The sequence below is a fragment of the Eptatretus burgeri genome, chromosome 1, assembly GCF_056783735.1.
Source record: "Eptatretus burgeri isolate ZD-2024b chromosome 1, Ebu_testis_v1, whole genome shotgun sequence".
Taxonomy (NCBI): domain Eukaryota; kingdom Metazoa; phylum Chordata; class Myxini; order Myxiniformes; family Myxinidae; genus Eptatretus; species Eptatretus burgeri.
Genome location: NC_140961.1, coordinates 38,133,183 through 38,152,378, shown reverse-complemented (window position 1 = coordinate 38,152,378; position 19,196 = coordinate 38,133,183). Strand labels below are relative to the sequence as shown.

Below are 19,196 nucleotides of genomic sequence, written 5' to 3'. Positions count from 1 at the left end.
AAACGATCGTGGCTCACGGAAGAGCAAGGTAATAGAGGGTATGAACTGACAGCGGGGCAGCAGTCAGATGTGATAAGCAATCAAATGAATGAAGAGGAGAAGAGGAGGCACTGCAATCTACAAGTAAGAGAGCTTGCTTGCTAAGTGGGGTTGTGGGGGGGGGGAAATCAATGGGGGAAATAAAGGTTTTTGCAAAAGGATGTGGGATGACATGATATAGCGATGCACTGCCTTTCTAAAGCCCTAGAGAGAAGAGTGGAATAGTACAGCCTCAGTTACACAGATGGAAGTGAGAAGCAAGTGTTGAGGTGTGCTGTCAGCCTGTATCTTGGAAGTTTAATCATGAGTGAATTACTGGAAGAAGTCGTACATACTGGAGTTGTTGCGGGTGGTGGGGGAGGGGTTTGGAGTGCTGAGAGACCAGAGGAAGCGAGACTGAAGCAGAGGCAGTTATAAAAAAAAACAAAAATCAGAGAAACCTCTGGCCTACGTACATTGCGAGAGCAAAAAGACTTTGTGCTTTGGCCTCATTGTGTGAGATTCCAATATATTGGAAGTTTTAATCTACAGGATTATAAGGACAACAGCATTATAGGCCATGAGTAGTTGTGATTTAAAAAAAAAATTAATAACTTGGAACAACGGATGATGGCTTTGGTGGCCAGGTTTGCAATATGAGAGGTCCCGGCTGATGGTGAGGGCTGAAAATTCAATTTGCTGAACCTCTACCAGTAGATGACTATGGAATTATATGGATGGGTTAATTTTATCATCCTTCCAGAGCAACAGGGTGAGACTGATTTTTTTTTTTCCTTGATTGAAAGATGTGTTCCATTTGTCAAACCAACATTTAATCAATTTCAAATTAGAGAGAGGGAGAGAGTCACAGTGAGTCTGCTCAACAGTGGGAATGGGTACTGTCAAACAAAATGTGAGAAAGGGTATTGCAGATTATGGAATGGGTCATTTATCTATAGTTTATCGATATGTGGAACGAGACCGGGCCCAGACACTGCCTTGGAGACACTTCAGACTCCACCCAGAGAGGAGAGAGTTCCATTGTTGCACGATTTAGTTGAAGAACTCAGAATACCAGGTAGGAAGGTAGACATGTATGCCACAGGCAGCAGAGCAGAATGCCAGACCATGTCAAATGCCCAAGATATCTCAAAGTACATGTTCCTGAATTATTGTTTGAAAGTTAGGGCCTCCAACCATTGATAATGGAGAAGCAGCAGCATGTGCAGAGTTAAATTACTGGGCTGAAATTCAAATTGGGGATCCGAGATCAGCCCGTTTGAAAAGATGAAACGCCTGACACCAATAGTAATTATTCATTCAATGACTGTGCTTATACTTGGAAGTAAATTTACTGGTCGTTAGGTGAGAGGATCTGTTTTTACACCCTTCTTATAGACAGTAATGATTTTTACTGAATTCCAGGCAGATAGTCGAGGAGAAGCGAGAGCAGCAGTGCAGAATTTGAGAACGTGGGAGATGATGCCATCTGGGCTTTTCCCCAAAGCAGGGCCAAAGCTGGACAAACCATTCTTCACCTTCGCAGGTGAGAAGGCCACAAGTCCAGTTGGCAGTGGATGTGATGGAGTTAGATGGGCCAGAGTGGGATTGGTTCTGAACACAAGATTTCGAGCCCATGACTCAATTGAAGCATTCTTCCTTATCTTGAGCAGAATCTGCAGTGGTGCTGTTGGAGATAAGGGAGATGATGAAGTATGAACATACATCAGAGGTGTATTTGACAAGATTCTACCACAATTTTGAGGAAGGAGACTGGTTTGAGAGTTCAGCTTTGAGATTTACAAGATGGTGTTTTCTGGCTTGCCTAAGGATGGACATTGACTTGCTGTGAGCCTTACAGAGTTACTAAACAGTGCCCACAGTGGGATTAGCCTTCCATGTTGAGAAAGGAAACTGTTTGACGGCAACAGCCTCGCCACAAGATTTAGTGTTGGAGAGGATGAATAGGAAAGCCCCAGATTGGTTGGTAAAACCTGTGCATGAGAGAAAGTAGGTATCAGATCATATGGCGATGGTAGCTCATTCCTTTTGTGAGAGGGCAGATCCCAGTCCCTCCAAAACTTGGCCTTTGCAAACTACCACATTCTGTGGCATTGAGGTTACTCACCTATAATAGCCAGAGCAAAATGGTCCTTGAAAAGAACATGTTCAGAGGAGCCAAAACAACAGGAGAAGTTGAATGGAAAGATCATCATTACCAGGTCCAGAAGGGAGGATGTACCAGTTTCAAAAATCAGGATTGGAATATTTACTTATTTGGCCAGAACCATGGAGTCAGAGAATGCATTTGCTGCCATGCAATGGCGAGTTGTTGTGGAGCTGACACTCAGGAAGCTTGCATGGTGGCAGATGAAATTGCCACAGATGACGAACGGAGAATTCAGATGAATGGTTTTGAGTTGATCCATTTTGGAAGAAATAGAGGTACCCTTGTATTGAGTCATTGTCATTTGGTGGACATTGCATCATATGGGCAAACACTAGTTGGTTGTGGAGAAGTTTCTGCAGCCAGTGGTATTCCTGAGGGCTAGGGTGGGTTAGTGTGGAGAATGGATGGTAAGGAAGTTCTTGATTATCGATAGCAACACCACCACTGGGGTGGTTGTGTGGCCAATCAAAATGGAAGCGATAACAGCGATGCAGGGAAATATAAGAAATGGAAACATCTGATGAGAGGAACATTTCCATTAAGCAAACTATGTCTGGAGCTCTTGCAATAACCTGAATGGAAAGATCAGTAAATGGTAATGGAAAGATTCCATTATTGCAGTATAATGGAATCCTTGAATATTGGCGGAAGGGGCTGTTGAGCATACGGTGGGGGGCTGCTGGTCGCATGGTGGGAGAAAGCTCTGGCAGAGGTGGCACTGACAGGAAAAGATCAACGGCTGTGAGCCCGCACTCACTGCAGACCAGATTTATTTTTGATCCCAAGTTATACCATATGAAAACAGACAACAAGACTTGGTTGAAGGGAAGTGTAATCGAAAGCACAAAAGAAAGTTTCCCTGTTGAATTGCACCTTTTTATTTTATTTTTTATTTTTATTTTGGCTGATTTATTTTCTTATTGTAAAAATAAAAGGGATGTTTGTTTTTTTGTATACAAGGTTAAGGCTCATGGAAGAGGACAGATGATCAATGGATAACCTGGTGACAGTTGCTTTTGGGCAACAGGTACATATGAGATGTGTGTATCGACAAGCTTAGCGGTGGTACAAAATGTCATGGGCATGTATGAAACATGATGTGTTGACTCACTGCTACCTTGAGAGGAAGAATGGGATGTGGAGAGATCGGAGTTCAGCAGGTAGAGGGAGAGAGTGTCAAATGGGGGTGGAAGTGAGTGGAGAGCCTGAACCTAAGCAGCCATATTAAAGTGAATATAGTTTTATTTGAATCACATGTGGAAAGGCATAACTGCAGTTATGGAATAGTAGCATAAACCATTGAGTTTATATTCTCATCAAACTTTATTTTGGACAGAAGGTCATGTTATCTGTTAAGCAGAATCTTCCCCCCCCCCTCCCCTAGTGTGTAAATAGATCCAGATTGATGGTGACCCAAAGAAAGGTCACAAACTAAAATGTTTGGACTTTTTTTTTCCTTCCCTTTATTAGCACTGGTTAAAAGCATAAGGTGATGTCATTTGCTGTCGTTCTCATTCGTGCAGTATTTCCGATTCCTCGTTGGTGAAGAAAATGCATCTGCTCAATCACGAGGCAACAGGTACTCCCTCGTTCACCTACCCCTTGTTGATAATGTACCATTTGTTCTCATGTATCAGTTTCTTTAAAACAGTGTTTTTGTAAGATTTGGTGCATATAATTGAACATTGTTGCTGGAGGCCTGGAAAATCATGGAAAACCACGTTCATTCCTGGAAAATCTTGGTCTCACCCTTTGGTCCAGAAGGATCGTCAAACAAAGCTACTTATTTCCATGGCCAGCCACTGGAGGAGGTTCAGTCTTTTGAACTTCTCGGCCTCACCAACAGCGAGAACTTCTCCAAGGCTGACAATTTAGTAAAGATGGCCTCCAAAGCCAGCTGCTGACTGGACATCCTCCGTTGTTCCAAGTCTTTCTTTGAAAAATCTTAACTACTCACAGAAAACAAGGGCTTTGTTTGTAGCTCAATGGAGTGTTGCTTCCCCTATGGGCTGGTGCCCCATTATCACACCTGTCTCTCCTAGATTCTGTGGAATCTAATACTGTAAATGTTATTGGAATCTTCCGTGATGAGGCTAAAACACAAGGTCTGTTGCTTTCACATCACAGACAGGTGGGGGTGGGTGGTCTCTTTTTTACCGTCTCTTCTCCAATATTGCTCCTTCTGCTCTCTCACCCCAAAGAGCCTCCCCTGCAACTCCAGAATGCACGTGTTCTTCCAATAACCCACTCCCGGATATACTTACAAAATCTAGACTGACTGCACACCTCAACTCTTTTGTTCCTCACTCTTCCTATCTGTGGAACAACATTTCAGAGGGTGTTCTCACCCAATTTTCTCTCAAAGGGGCTCCAAGCAGGCAGTGTACTGCTATCTCTCATCATACCCCATCCTTACCTTCAGCCTTTTTTTTTCTATTCCCATTGGCCCTGTGTAGTCCAACACTCTTACTTGTGAGTTGCTTTGCTTCCTCTCTCTCTCTCTCTCTTGCTTGGTGCTCAGCATTTAAAAAGACAGAGCAAGGATAAACAACCATAGGTTGGCAACCATAATGCACTTTAATCAGCCTAATGGCCTTCTCCTACATTGAAGTTCCTTGTCAGGGAACATGTATCATTATATTATTATTCTAAGAAGAAGAAAGGAAAAATAGTGGGAATGATCAAATCCACTTGCAGTCAATCTACCAGCAATGGCAATGTATTGTGGATCATGCTCTTTTGAAGGAACTCCAAAGCAGACTATCCTGTTTGCAATCACACAGAAGTAAAGATTTCCATGGAATTTGTTTTTTTTCTTTCCAATTGTATGCCTTTTGCCAGTATATTGCTTGTCTTTGCCCTCCCTACCAATGCAACAATTGTAACTTGAGTAAAATTATGTCAGTGGAGCAAATGGAATGCCTGTGAACATTTTTTTCATATTGTCGTGTCCAGAGGGGTTAAGTTAATTATCCTGACCCAATTGTTGTGGATGGGTGGTTAACACCGACCTGGAGGGATAGCTGGACGGTTCTACCTTGGAGGCGAACACGTGATCTTTGGAGATTATAGCGCACGCGGGATGGAGGGGGGCAAGGACGCGTAGCAGACGGAAGCACAAGAGTTTATACTCGAACCCACAACAAACGCAGACACAAGCAACTTTAATATACAAGGGTTTAATGAACATAAATCAAATATTTATATTGGAAATAAATCAAAGCATGATGTAATAAAAATATATCAAAGCATGAGGTAATGAAACGTGAGGTAAATTAAAGCCTAAAGGTGAGAATTCTCCACATGCAGTTACAGAAACAAACAAGGGGAAAGATAAAATAAAACAAAATCCCTTCCTTTATTCTGGCACTTAGCTGGGTGACCAGAGATGATCTTTTATGAGCTTGGTAATCGAACCACGTCGTCCTGCGTGGGAAACTGCACCCGAAAATGGCGCCAAGCCACTCTCTGGGTGGGAAGCGTACGCGAGGTAATTCATGTGGTGGTATTCAACACCAGGGCTCACCAACCACCGTGCAGCTTCTTCTCATGAATGAGTATGCCGACCCCGCTCCTCATACACCAGTTCCGCTTTCCGCAAACAGGCGCCGCCTTTCTCCTTGACCATATGACGGGACGATTTCTGAGGCCCCGAGATAAGGTCATGAGGCACGCTCTTCTTCTCCTCTCCTCGGAAACGTACAAATTCGCAACTCAGCCAAACCATAACGGCTTGCGTCTTGCTCCAGCACACGGGCAAATTCACACAGCACGAACAGCAAATTCACACTAACAGCTTCGTCGTGCCGAGAGAGGAGAGCAAGAACGAGATCATCTGTCTCAACCGTGTTCCTCATACCAACTCTCTGCTCTCCGATCATGCCCTCTTGTCTCTGACGTCACACTGACCAATCATAAGCCTTGGGGCATGACCTGCCGGTTGTTGTTAATGCGTCGTTCCTTTTTATATCCGGCCTTGTAAATGCAAAAACATAGGAAAAGGTCATAGGGGGCAATCACATACTGGGAGAAATTGGCCTTAAACTCGACCTAATTAACACAGCACTACCCCCCCCCCCATGTGGTGACACTTAACAATCTTAAGCTGACAGTTTTCCCTACTTGATTTACATCGAGATGTCTCCTCCTCGTTCACGGACCATGCTACACTATATAATCCTACCTTTACTATGATGTTCCTCCAGCTACCCCACAAACGTCACAATATGTTGTTGAAACGATTTATAAAGTTGGGATTTTTTTTTCCTTTTTCTTTAACCCTTTGAACCCTGGCCGTTTTACCAGCCGCTATTCAAACCTGCATACACCTGAGCGGCAGATTTACCAGCCGTTATTCAAACCTTCATACACCTGAGCGGCAGATTTACCAGCCGCTATTCAAACCTTCATACACCTGAGCAGCAGATTTCCCAGCCGCTATTCAAACCTCCATTTACCCGAGCGGCCAGATTTTTATCATGGAAGCACAGGGTGGGGGAGCCAAAAGTCCAAGGAGCTCAGCGTTCAAAGGGTTAAAGTAATATGCTGTGTTGGAGAGAAGAGAGTGGAGGTGCTAAGGGAAGTCGTGCATAATGATGGAGAAGCTGTAATTGATAATGATACTAATAATTTGGAGATGAGACTGCTTAACCTCTTTGTTTGGTTGTGGTTATTGTTCTAGAGGTGGATCTGCGGAGGATGTTGGGTGAGTTGCCATTTTTATTTTTCTTCGTGTTTTTTTTATTTTCATTATTCTCCAAATTACTTCCATAACATGCGAATAAGTTATTTCCAAATGCCACCTTCATATTTGCTCATTACTACTGACTGCTTTATGTGTAATGCTTTTAAAAGAGCTGGACTTGACATTTCCCTGTGTTTTTTAATCATTAGTATTCTTTGTGGGTGCAGTAAGCAGAGTGGCAGGGCAGGCCGCGATGCTTTTGCCATCTCACGGTTAAGCACGCGCATCAAGCATGTGTTCAAAGGAAGCACGATGGAAGGGGGCCTTCCCAACATAGATGACGACGATTTGGTAAGAAACGTCGGAAGGTTTAATGTGATGATTAATGAGAAGAATTCCCCAATATGTAACTTGACAAACTTTTTGTGTTTCTTTAATTAAGGCAACTTGTGTGTGCATGTGTGTATATTTTATACTGTATATAGTAATTCCATCACCACTCAACTTGTGATGCATTGCTGACAATAAAGCATTAAATCTAATCAAAATTCTCTGCACATTACAGACGTTTGTCACCCTGACACAACTGCTTGGTCCATGTTAAGTTTTGGTGGAAAATGCAGCTTAACTGCTTCCTTTGGTGCATTGGCTTATTTCCATCTTGAAGCATGAATAGATTGATTGGGCAGGCTGAGAATTTTTCCTCCAATCGATTACATTAGGTCCATCCATCCATCCATGGGGACCATACTTGGCTTTACAGTCCATACAGTCTCCTTGGGACCATACAGTCTCCTTGGCTATTGGGCACAATCCAGGACGGGCCACCACTCCAACACAGGATACCAGCAAGCTGGCTCTCATTTTGCGGACCTTGGAAGGATGACAGGCAGAGTCAACCCTACCTGCTGTTAAATTTACAGCTGAGTGGGATTTGAACTCAGGATCCTAGGATCTCAAGCCCACCACCCTAACCATTAAGCACATTTGGTCACAGGTCCTGAAAACTGATTTATGGAAAATACTTGGTTTCTGCAGTTAGCCTGTGCAGCGGAAATGAAATGGAATATATGTCTGCTTTTTCATGTCTCCCTCCCATCATGCAGGTAGAACAAGCAGATGTGGCTGTCGAGGAGGGTGAGTTAGAAGAGGAAGATAACAGAGATAGCCCCATGGGGCTGTGTGTTGAACCACTGGATCTGTCAACGTGGCACCTGTGCCTTCCTAGTTTGGACCTATCCATCGATGAAACCAGGAAGGATAAGCTCTTTGTCTTTCTAATCGAGGTTGAACGGCCTGACGTTAAAGCTGGTACGATTCTTCATCAAATTGTTTTCTCCTAAGTGTGTGATTATGTTGTTATTATGAAAGAATGGCTTCGACCCCACTTCTCTCTCACCTTCTGTAAACTCAAACACACCACCTTTTTCCAACTCTTCCCCTGTATGCTCACAGATGATCCGGCTCCAGTGCAGTGGACAGTGAGAAGAAAATACGATGAGTTCTATGTACTGCAGAGCAAACTGACTGAGTTCCATGGTAGCAAACAAATATGCAATCAACGACCTACTATGGAGGATGGCTCATCATAGCCTCCCCTGAATGATGACAAGTGGAATATGTTCCCAGTTTATGGCACACTCACCGTGTATTGAACCTTATTAATGTAATGGTAAGGGATGAGCCATATATTGAGCTGGAAATTAAAGGCTAAATAATTGGGTACAGAACAGAGTCCTGTCTTTCAGTGCATTTGTGTTAGCATACACGCTTGCACGTGCACATCACCACTGTTGCTAAAGGCCTTGTGCTGACTGTTGACATGGTTATTGTGCCCTCATTTAATGGTGCTTTCTTCCACAAATGGGCCCCCATGGGGTGCAAATGAAGATTTGTTGTCACAGCATATTGAAAACAGATTAAACGGGGATAGTCGAGCTCTCGGGAGGTTATGGTGAGCCTTCTTCCAGCTGTATATGTCCAGAGTTGAACCATATTCTTTGAAGAGCCCACAGTGAAAATGCATGTTGAGATAGTTTTATTGAAGGCTTTCTACTACATACACCCTGTCATGGAATCTGCCTTTTTTTTTACAGGTTCCTTTCCTGATACCCAACTTCCTCCCAAGAAGGTTTTGGGAGCAAAAGGTTTTGAGTTCTTGGAATCGAAGAGAAAATGCTTTGAACAATATCTGCAGGTTTGTTGGTGCTGGTTTCTACAATGTATAGCACGAGGCCTGGTGTTATGGAATGGGTGGAAGAGTTTTGTATGGTGCTGAGCTTGTCAATGCTGGAGAAAAACACTAAAATGTGGATGAGTCATCTTTGGCATTAATTTGAATCGCATCACCCCGATATACTCTTCACCAACGAACAAAATTGTGGCCACCACTCAAAGGCAGAGCCACTTTTTGTTTTTTCTGGTACAGTATTCAAAATGAAGGCTGATGGAAGAGCAAGGAGACAGAGTGCAAAATGGCAGTGTACTGACAGTTCGGCCAAAGTTGGATACAACAAGCAAACTGAAGAACAAACAGGAAAAAATAGAGAGGAGGGGAGGAAATTCAGGAACTTGAAAGTAAGAGGGTTGAATTAGGTAAGGTTAATAGGGGTATAAAAGTGGAGAAATCCAGGAACTTGAAAGTAAGAGGGCTGAATTGGGTAAGGTTAATGGGGGTAGAAAATATCGCAGACAGGGATGAGCATTGGAGATAGTTTTCTTTGAAGAATATGAAGGGTAGGTGACGTTTATTTTTCACCTGCACCCGTTACAATGCAGTCTCTGTAATGGGGATTCAGAAGTGCAATTTTAATTATTATTGTTATTATTTTTTTTTGCTTCTATTTTCCAATCAAAATTTCCTTCTGTTGTGCTGTTTTAACATTTATATTATTATTCCAAAAGTTGATTCCCGACTTGACTATAAACTGTTATCCCGGTGCTTCGCTGGGAGGGAATTGCACCAATGAGTGCGCCATCCTTTGGATAGACATTAAGCTGGGTGTCCCATTTGCTAGTATTTGTGGACGATAATTTCTCAATAATATATTTCTATATATTATTTCTCAATATATAATAAATATATTTTTCTAAGAGTAGGCAAGCCTTAACATACTGCGCCCAACAGCACAGCCATGCCTCAGTAACGGTGTAACCAGCATACCTAATCCATAATAGAATCTCAGTCCAACACACATTAGACTGGGATGCAATGTAATAGTTATATTATATTAGTCATTGTAATAATAATTCCACAAGCTTTCCTTTCCATTTGCATTTTTCCCCCTCTCATAATCTTTTTTTCTATTGATCTGTCATTCAGAGCCTTCTGCAACATCCTGAACTTATGAGTAGTCAACTTCTAGTGGATTTCCTATCACGAGATAGGGAAAAACAGTTCTACGACCGCAGCTTTCGTGACGTCAACATTGGTACGATAGTAAAAATTTCCTTCGATCGGTGCCATCGGCAATGGCTGTTTTGTTGTCTTCTCCTCCATACCTCCTCAGTTGCTATCATTTTGCATCCTTTCCCTATTTGTTTTTTTTTAATGCATGTTCCATTTGGTTGAAAATTATTTTGTTTCCATAATAACTTGCGAACCACCCAAGGGATTTCAACCAAAGTTGGTACATGTATGTACTGTGATACAAAGATGAACTGATTATATTTTGGGCTCAAGAGGTCAAAGGTCATTTGCCCTTTGAAAATCATTTTGCAGACCATAATTCGAATTTGAAGCATCTGATGTTATCTGTTCTACTCTTATCTCTCTCTCTCTCTCTCTCTCTCTCTCTCTCTCTCTCTCTCTCTCTCTCTCTCTCTCTCTCTCTCTCTCTCTCTCTCTCTTCCAAACAATCTCTCTCTCTCTCTCTCTCTCTCTCTCTCTCTCTCTCTCTCTCTCTCTCTCTCTCTCTCTCTCTCTCTCTCTCTCTCTCTCTCTCTCTCTCTCTCTCTCTCGTGATATTTGAGATAAAATGTAATGGATGGTTGACATCTTAATGTGGGCGGAGGAACATCCATCACCACATTTGCATCTAATTATACAGGGTGGGTCGTGTATCTACTCCTGGATTTGAAACCCTGTAATTCTGTTGCTAAGAAATGAAATCGTACAAAATATTTACAGGTTATAGGTACATATTTCAAGTTTTTGTGGTAAAAAAAATGTATTAAATTTAGATGTGAACACAATTAGTTATGACAGTCGGAATGTGACAGAAAGTGGTCTTAGAGTATCGCCAATGGGTGCACACACTGCTTGAAAATGATGGAAATCACATGGAAATTCTTAAATAATTTGTACACATCTGATTTCAATGAAATTTTTTCCACAAAAACTTGAAATATTTACCTACATCCTGTCAATATTGTAGTGTCGACAGCTCAACTAACGTCGAACTCATTGCGGTGGGAGGTTAAAGTCCCACGATGTCCCGAGTGGCTCAACTGAGGCATTCCGAATTGATGGCGGACGGCGTGCACACGGGTCGTGAGGAGAGACACGAGAAACCACAATGCTTTGGAACCCAACGGGTATATTTCCCAAACCACAATAATCAAAAGAACCAGGATGATGTAACGCGATAGAGGAGACGACGACGACAGCAGGTTGTGGTAGGGAAGAAAAGGGAAAATACCGAATCGATAATAAATAATTATGTACAATGAGGTAAAAAGAAATCTAAAGCAACTCGGCACCACACTCCAGAGTCAGTCACAGACAGGAAGGGGACAAAACCAGGGGACTTGGCTCTGGGCAGCGGGGACGAGCAGGTGATGAGGAGCAGGACGATGAAGTGAGCAGAAGATAACCAGGACGATGAGACGAAGCACACGGGCAGGTTGATGAAACGGGGCACAGGGCAAAGAGAGGCAGAGGCAGGCAGAGACTGGCAGAAGCAGGCAGGCAGGACGACCTCCTTAAAACTTTCTCCTCAGTCTCGCACAACAAAAAACTCCCAGCCGCGTTCTCGGACTTCTCCGCCTTCTCCTCAGACCAACTCTCTCACCAACTGCCTTTTTCCTCCTGTCATCCTCGCCTCAGACCCCCAACTGCCGATTGGGCTCCTCCCTCTCCTGTCCCTGGGCAACGCTCCGCCCCTAAGGAGGCGTTCATAGCTCCACCCCCGCCTGTTTTGTGCCAAGTCTCCCGGCGCTCCCGGTAGAGGTTGACATTGAGATTATGCACACATTTTCCTCAACCATAATCCCTAACTAATTATTACCACCACCACCCCCTTTATGGTGTACATGCAAACAAGACAATTCTTAAACTGATGTTTCCCTACTTGTACATTGAGATGGCTATCTACTTGCACACGGACCATGCTACATTATGCATTCCCATCTGTTCTATGGTAATATCTAACCTACGCCCCCACAAATGTAACAATATTTTGTTCGATTTCGTTCACAACAGAATTACAGGGGTTCAAATCCGGGAATAGATGCATGGCCCACCCTGTATTTTCTTTAGTTTTTTTTTCTAATTATATATATTTTTCGATCTAATTGTATTTTTTCTTTATGCATTCCTCACTGTTTTTTTTTTCTTTTTCTGATTTCCAAATGTAGGGACGTTCTATGAACTTATAAAAGTTACATATTCCAGTTGCAGGATAAAAACAAATCAATTTGGGATGGGTAAATGGCCACGGAGTCGTATGAGATGATGGCTCAAACGTTCTGCATTTCCATTTCTCGACAACCCAGGTTGAAGAACCAGAAAATGGATTTGATATTCCCCAACGGATATCCCATGTTTATTATACAAGCACACCCGCTCTCTGTGGGAGCGGCAGGAAGGTTCATGTTATCATCTTCTCTGGGGTATATACGTACAGTAGATTGCAGCAGATCTAGGCTCAGGTCCGTTAGTCTGAGGAGTACGTGATAAGCATATAATGCCTCAAGAATGTCGTGTTTCCTCCCTTCATTTTAGTGTAAAACAGCAGTAGCGACTATTTGAAAGGTAATCATACGTGATTGTGGTTTATAATTGTTTCCTCTGGCCGGGGTACCTCACAAAACTCCACTATAAGCTATTTATACATATTATCACGGTGTTTGTCTAAGGAGAAAAAAATCCCTTATGGAGAGGGAATATTATTGGTATTAATATTGTTTTGTAATAACATTAATATTATTCTATTATCATTATTGCTGTTGTTATTTTTGTTTTTTGAAGTGGCCTTGGAAAAATTGCATGATAAGCTATCTGTACACCTTAACATGGATTTTGCTCAAGGCGGAAAAGCCCCTTGGGATGGGGGGCAAATTAAGTGGCTACAACCTCCATCATGTGACCCTTAGTCCTCCTGTCAAGTTTGTTTGATATTGCATAAGTAACGACCGAATGTATCGCTGTCAGACTGAGACAGGCAGACGCCAAATTGCGTATTTTAGTATGATAATACATGTCTTCTTTGAGCTGTGGTGCGTGTTTGTAATTTTGTGACAGGAACAGTGCTCATAACCTCACCCTTATTCATCATAATCCTGTTTCTTTTAATTAATGTGTTTGTTTTAGGAAAGATTTTCAAGGCTGTTCCTCGTCTCATGAAAGAGGTACAACGTTCTACTTCATAACTTTTTAATTTTTTTTATGATGAGGGTCATGTTGCTCAAGATCATTTGATTGCAATCCATTTGATTGAGATATTAAGATCCGTTTGCTGACGTTCTTATTGGCAACTTGACTTGATGATGTGATTCTTGTGTTGCTATGCTCTCTGTGCATCATTGGTGATCATATTGTGTTAAAATGTGAAAGTGTTTTTCTTTCCCCACCCTGTTTTCTCCCAATGGCCTTCATTAATTGTTGTTGTTTGAAGTAAATGTCATTACCAGGCAATTTATTTGGTTCCAAATCACTCTTTAATTAAAATTATATTGATATCCAAATGTGCAATTTGGCTTCATATTCATGTGAAAGAGTGAAGTTTGTTAATTATTTTTCCTTTTATTGAAATCACTAATTGAAGTTTCTTTTTTTTTCTTTTTTTATCCTTATCACACTTTCCTTAGAGAGGAAGTCATCTTGAGCCATTCATCCACAGCTTTGTGACATCATGTGAGGCAGCTCGGCCTCGTCCTGGAAAAAATGAAATAACGGTCCTAAGTCCTGGGCAAAAGTGTGATAGTAAGGTACAACCGGTTTTTATGCTTATTTTGAGCAAACCATACACTCAGGTGATTCCCCATGTAAATCCCATGAGGCGATTTGCCTCAGTGTCATCCCAGATGAGTGTATGGTATTTGCTCGCGAACACATTCAAATAGAAATGAAACACATTTGTGCTGTAATTTTAAATATAATTTTTGATGCCGGAATGTAAAATGCAGAAAAGGACTTCAATGCATTTAAAATTTGCTTGGAAAACACTTGGAGTTTTAAAATCCAATGTATGATTGTTTCAGTGGCCAATAGCACGTGGGTGTGTTAATAGAATAATGATAGTCGATTCGTCTGTGCAGATCCCAGATGACCATGTATGACTCTCTTTTAAAGAGCAGATTTATATATTTGCTATCATCATTGCATTGACAGGGTTGACAGGATGGCCGAGCCATATGCACAATCACCTCTAAGCTGTCTAGCCTGGGTTCAAACCCCTATCTAGCTGTAACTGTCATCCCCGTGTTTCACAGACAGGGTGATTCATTAATGTTTGTGCCATCCCTCGGATGGACGTTAAATTGAGTGTCCTGTCTGCCAGCATCTGTTGGTGGACTTTAAAGATCCCAAGGTGTCCTTCGCAAAGAGTAGGTGAGCTATCGCCAGCACCATGGCCAGATTCCAAATTTGTGCTTGAACCAGCAGAGGGCATTGCATCAGTGGCACAGCTGCACCCTCAGCCAACTATGCTCCCCTGCAGCCTTGTGCTGCATACGAATGAAGAATTGCATTGACAAAATAAATTCATGGTTTGTTTAAAATGAATACATTTGCAAAATGTATGTAAGTATCTTAGGGAATCCCGACCCATCTATAAACTGTCATCCCAGTGGTTTACAGGCAGTGTGATTCATCAGTGTGTGTGCCATCCCTCGGATTGACGTTGAACTCTGTGTCCCATCTGCCGGCATTAGTTGGTGGACATTAAAGATCCCATGGTGTCCCACTGTCCTTCGTGAAGAGTTGGCGAGCCATCGCCGGCACCTTGAACAAATTACAAATTCCTGCCCTAACTACTGCTGGGAGAGGGATGGCAAACCAATCAGCATAACCCTGGCCTAAAAACTGCTTTTGCAGAACCAATGTTCTGTAACACATTGGATCGGGCATCTCTTACTGATTGTTAAAGGCCAATTAATTGATGGAGTTGATAAAATATTTCAGACAATTGCACTCGATGAGTCAATTATGTTGACTGTTCCTTTACAGTTTACACAATGAAGTGAATGAGTATGTTGCAGATCATTTCAACATAAATTTATATTCCACTGGGCATCAATTTGAAGTAAAAATTATTTTGATTTAATTCACAGAATGTTCGATTTTGAAAATCTTAAGCAAGATATTGCGCTTTTGTTATTGCGCGTGATATCTATTTCCCGAATTGGCTGCTTCCCAACATGCAGTTGCTTAACCTTCTCTACGGAGACAACGCTTCCAGAGCAAAGAGACAGGATGACCACAGAACCTACAGTGGTGAAGGACAGCATAGTGCTGATGGCATCTATGACTACCTTCTCTTCATTGGTAAAAAAAAAAAAAATTCAGAATAAATAAAATTCTGCTCTTCATCTTTCACGTGTGTTGCCCATCCATCACGTCATCTCTCAACATTGGTTCTAAACCCTACCTATCTCGACCCTTTTCTTCCCCCTCCCCCATTTTTCCATAGGACGTTTGGTGTTTTCTGCACCAGCCTGGTTGCTCCATTTTCTCTTTTCCATACGCATTCCCCTGAAGCACACCCTGGAGGCATGGGCATCGCGCCATCTTTCCCACCGCCTCTCCGTCCTCTGCCAATCGCAGCTCCTCGCTAACCTCATTCGCCACCTCCAAGGTACTAATTAACTTTATAGTGCAGTCTAATGTTCACAAGGAGGGTTGTCGGTCCTCTGGGCAGACATCCGGGCTTACTGATTATATTTATCCGGACAGATGCAATATTTGAGACGGATATTTCTCGAACACAAGAACATCGACATATCCGGGCACAGCAAACATTCCAAGAAATGCTGAAATATATTCCAGGTAAAGCAGGCTGCCTCAAAAAACATTTGTCATGTACTCATCAGAAAGAAAAGTGTTGTTAGGGTTAATGGGGTGATGGGGCTTGGTATTGAGAAAATGAAGGGAAGAGAAAATGGATAATGGAAGAAATTCTGAGTGGGGAAGGAAGGTGGAGAAAAATAAAGAAAGGTAGTCTGGGGGTTTTGGAGACATTTTGTGGGTTTTTTTGTTGTTGTTGCATAATTTATGTGGATGGTCCTAGTTCCAGTGGAAGCAACTATCTTACCTGGCAGTTCAAAGATTAGACCAATGGTACAACTTTAAAAAGTAATGTTATCATGATGTAATAGTTGTGACCTTTGGATTGAGGAACATGTTTATTTGTACGATGTTCAGAATGTCTACTTCCTGACTGGTGAGCAGACTTACTGCTGAGGCAGTTAGGTGAGGAGGCGCGATACGACGGAGTGAAGTTGCTGTTTGATGCTATACAGCAGCCGTTACTCAACAAGCAGGTACTTCATCATCTTATGTTTGTTTTCACTTCTTCCTCTTTACATTTCAGGTTATTGTTGCCACTCCAGACATTGTAAGCCAATAGAAATGCAAATGCTCTTGACAGGATGTCTCCCAGTCCTGTGTGTCTTCCTGGATATTTTCTCTTCCGTTTTAACAGGCCCCACACCCGTTCCAGCAGTGGAGATGCTGTCAATGACAAGAACTCCATTCCTCATTGTCCTTTGTCCACATTACACATTCTTGCCCTTTGGAATGCCTGTGCATGCATTCATCTCTCGACAACCACCTCAAGTATGTCTGGGTGGTGTCCCGTTCATTGAATGATGACTCTCTACATACCTTTATTTTTTTCTTATAATATGGATTGCGGTGATTTCAATTGGTTGGGTGTCAGCTCTGCAACAACCAACCATTGCACTGCAGCTAAATATTTCTGTGACCTTGGGTCTGGTCCAATGTGTAAGCTTTCCAGTCTGGATTTCTGCAACTGGAATGTTCTCCCTCTTGGACAAGGTAATGACTAACTTTCTATCCAACCTCTCCTATTCCTCCACTTTTGCTCTTGGCTCCTCTGACTGTTCTTATTGAAGCCCATAATCTCTGTGGCTATTGTAAGGGAGCAACCTCAATGCCGCAGATGCTGGCTGGTCACACAGGCCAACTGGCAGAGACTGCAATGTGCTCTCGAAGTAATGGATTTGGGATACTATTTCCACAGCATCTGATTACATTCCACTTGGGGTTACATTCACAAAAGTCAACTTTCTCTTATGAACCTGTCTTCCCATCCGATCTGCAGCTGTTATATCCATTATCGAACACTGAACCATGTGGTGAGGCAGTTGCAGTCATATACTTCGCGAACTCAACGTGGAAGGATAAACTGACTGAAGAGAAATATTGGTAACTCTAAGACTCACAACAAATCTTCTGATTCTTTCTTTCGTGTCACATATCTCTGAGTTGATGGTCTACGACATGAAGTTCGCTGTTTTCAGTCAGCCTTGGGCCCTTATGGTCAGGTGCTGCACTTCTTGCCATCTTCCCTCTCGGTGATGTGTGGTGCAGTCTTGCACAAGATGATGTGCAGTCTTGGGGGTAGGCCACACTCGTAGTCGGATGAGTCGACAAGATCCCAGGAGAACATGTTGTGATGGATTCTGCCAACACCTGTTCGGAGCCGGTTAAGGCGACACCATTTCTTTCAAGGCAGATCACAACCAGGGAGCTTGGTAGAATAGGGAAGGTGTTTGGTAGGTGCTGATTTGGTAGGTACGCCATTGCTTCATCTGCCATGTGTGTTTGCTCAGGCCATCGTCTGCTGTGATATAGGCTTGAGCTACTCTTGTAAAGGGCTTGCAGCTCTTCAACATTTGACCTTTGGGGAGGGGTGGGGGAATAGTTGTCTCTTAGCTTGTTGTACATGGGGAGGTCAGGGTTCTGAGATGCATCGAGGGCTGCTTGTCTAATGATGGCTGCTCGTCTAATCTGATGGGCATGGATGCACACTGGGAGGTGATGGGTGGACTGAGAGGTGATAGGTGGGAGTAGGGTGAAGGGGTCCACTGATGACCCTTAAGGAAGAGTTGAGGTGCACATGTACCTTCTTCGTTTGGCAGCTCCTTCCCCATGCTGACATGCAGTATTCTGCAGGGGTGTGCACCAGGGCAAGTGTTTAGGTGCATAAGGTTGTGAAATCAGCTCCCCATTCGTGGAGAGCTAGTCTGCAGATAAGGTTAATTCTCGCGGATGTTTTGCCTGCTACCTTCTCCGAATGCTGCCTGAAAGTCAGTGACTGGTCCATTTGCACTTCAAGGTAGGTAATTAGGAGCATGTGTGAAGAGAAGCTGGATGTTATTCAGCTGGACTTCCAGCTACCTCTCTGTGTTACTGTTCTGAAGGTGGAAAACAGAGCAGACTGACTTCTGGACATTGAGACGTAGGAGCCATTGGTGGTCGTAGCATTCCATAAAGTCACATCTTGGCTGAGAGTAGCCTTGATTTCCTCAAAAGACTTGCAAGGATGCAGGATCATGAGGTCATTGGCGTCGGCAAGTTTAGTATCTGGTGTCTCAGGGAGGTCTGATGTGTCCACATTAAACAGCGAGGGCGCTATGACTGAGCCTTGCGGAACTCAATTCTTCAGTCTGTGGGTTCTGCTAGTTTGTCCGTTGAAGTTGACTCTGAAGCAGTGGTTGGAGATCAAGACTTGGATAAAGTGGACTTGATGGTGGTCCTGTAGTATCTCATGCAGCTTCAAGCCACTGTCATATGCTGAGGACAAGTCAAAGAAGACAGTCTCACATTTTTGGTTTGAGTAAAAGATCGTGTCAATAATGTCATTTGCAGATAGATGTTATCTTTGCAGCTATAATTCCTCCTGAAACCTGCTTGTTCTGGTGGGAGTGCTGCCTCAACAAGCAGTTCTATGCGGTTAAGGGTAAGCCTCTCAAGGACCTTGAATGGGACAGATAGCAGCGATATCAGCCTGTAACTCTTTGGGATGTCTCTGGGCTTGTTAGGTTTTAGGGTGGTCACAACATTGGCCCTCTTGCAGAGCTTTGGAATCCTGAGTGAGGAAAGACAGTTGGACATGAAGCACTTCAGCCAGTAGAGTA

At 42.9% G+C, this 19,196-nt stretch overlaps 1 protein-coding gene across 4 annotated transcripts in view; it reads left to right on the top strand.

Moving 5' to 3' along the window:
- SNX14 (sorting nexin 14) overlaps window positions 1-19,196 on the top strand; it is a 47,971-nt gene that overhangs the window by 20,870 nt on the left and 7,905 nt on the right. For 3 of the 4 annotated variants that reach the window (XM_085879732.1, XM_085879724.1, XM_085879740.1), the window contains 13 exons: window positions 3,712-3,767; window positions 6,870-6,893; window positions 7,100-7,223; window positions 7,979-8,183; window positions 8,328-8,411; window positions 8,969-9,069; window positions 10,195-10,303; window positions 13,405-13,442; window positions 13,902-14,021; window positions 15,459-15,579; window positions 15,725-15,889; window positions 15,988-16,080; window positions 16,483-16,574. In XM_085879732.1, coding sequence (XP_085735858.1) covers window positions 3,712-3,767; window positions 6,870-6,893; window positions 7,100-7,223; window positions 7,979-8,183; window positions 8,328-8,411; window positions 8,969-9,069; window positions 10,195-10,303; window positions 13,405-13,442; window positions 13,902-14,021; window positions 15,459-15,579; window positions 15,725-15,889; window positions 15,988-16,080; window positions 16,483-16,574 — 1,332 coding nt within the window. Of the gene's footprint in view, window positions 1-3,711; window positions 3,768-6,869; window positions 6,894-7,099; window positions 7,224-7,978; window positions 8,184-8,327; window positions 8,412-8,968; window positions 9,070-10,194; window positions 10,304-13,404; window positions 13,443-13,901; window positions 14,022-15,458; window positions 15,580-15,724; window positions 15,890-15,987; window positions 16,081-16,482; window positions 16,575-19,196 lie in introns of those variants that run through there. The other variant, XR_015057768.1, reaches the window with a different exon arrangement.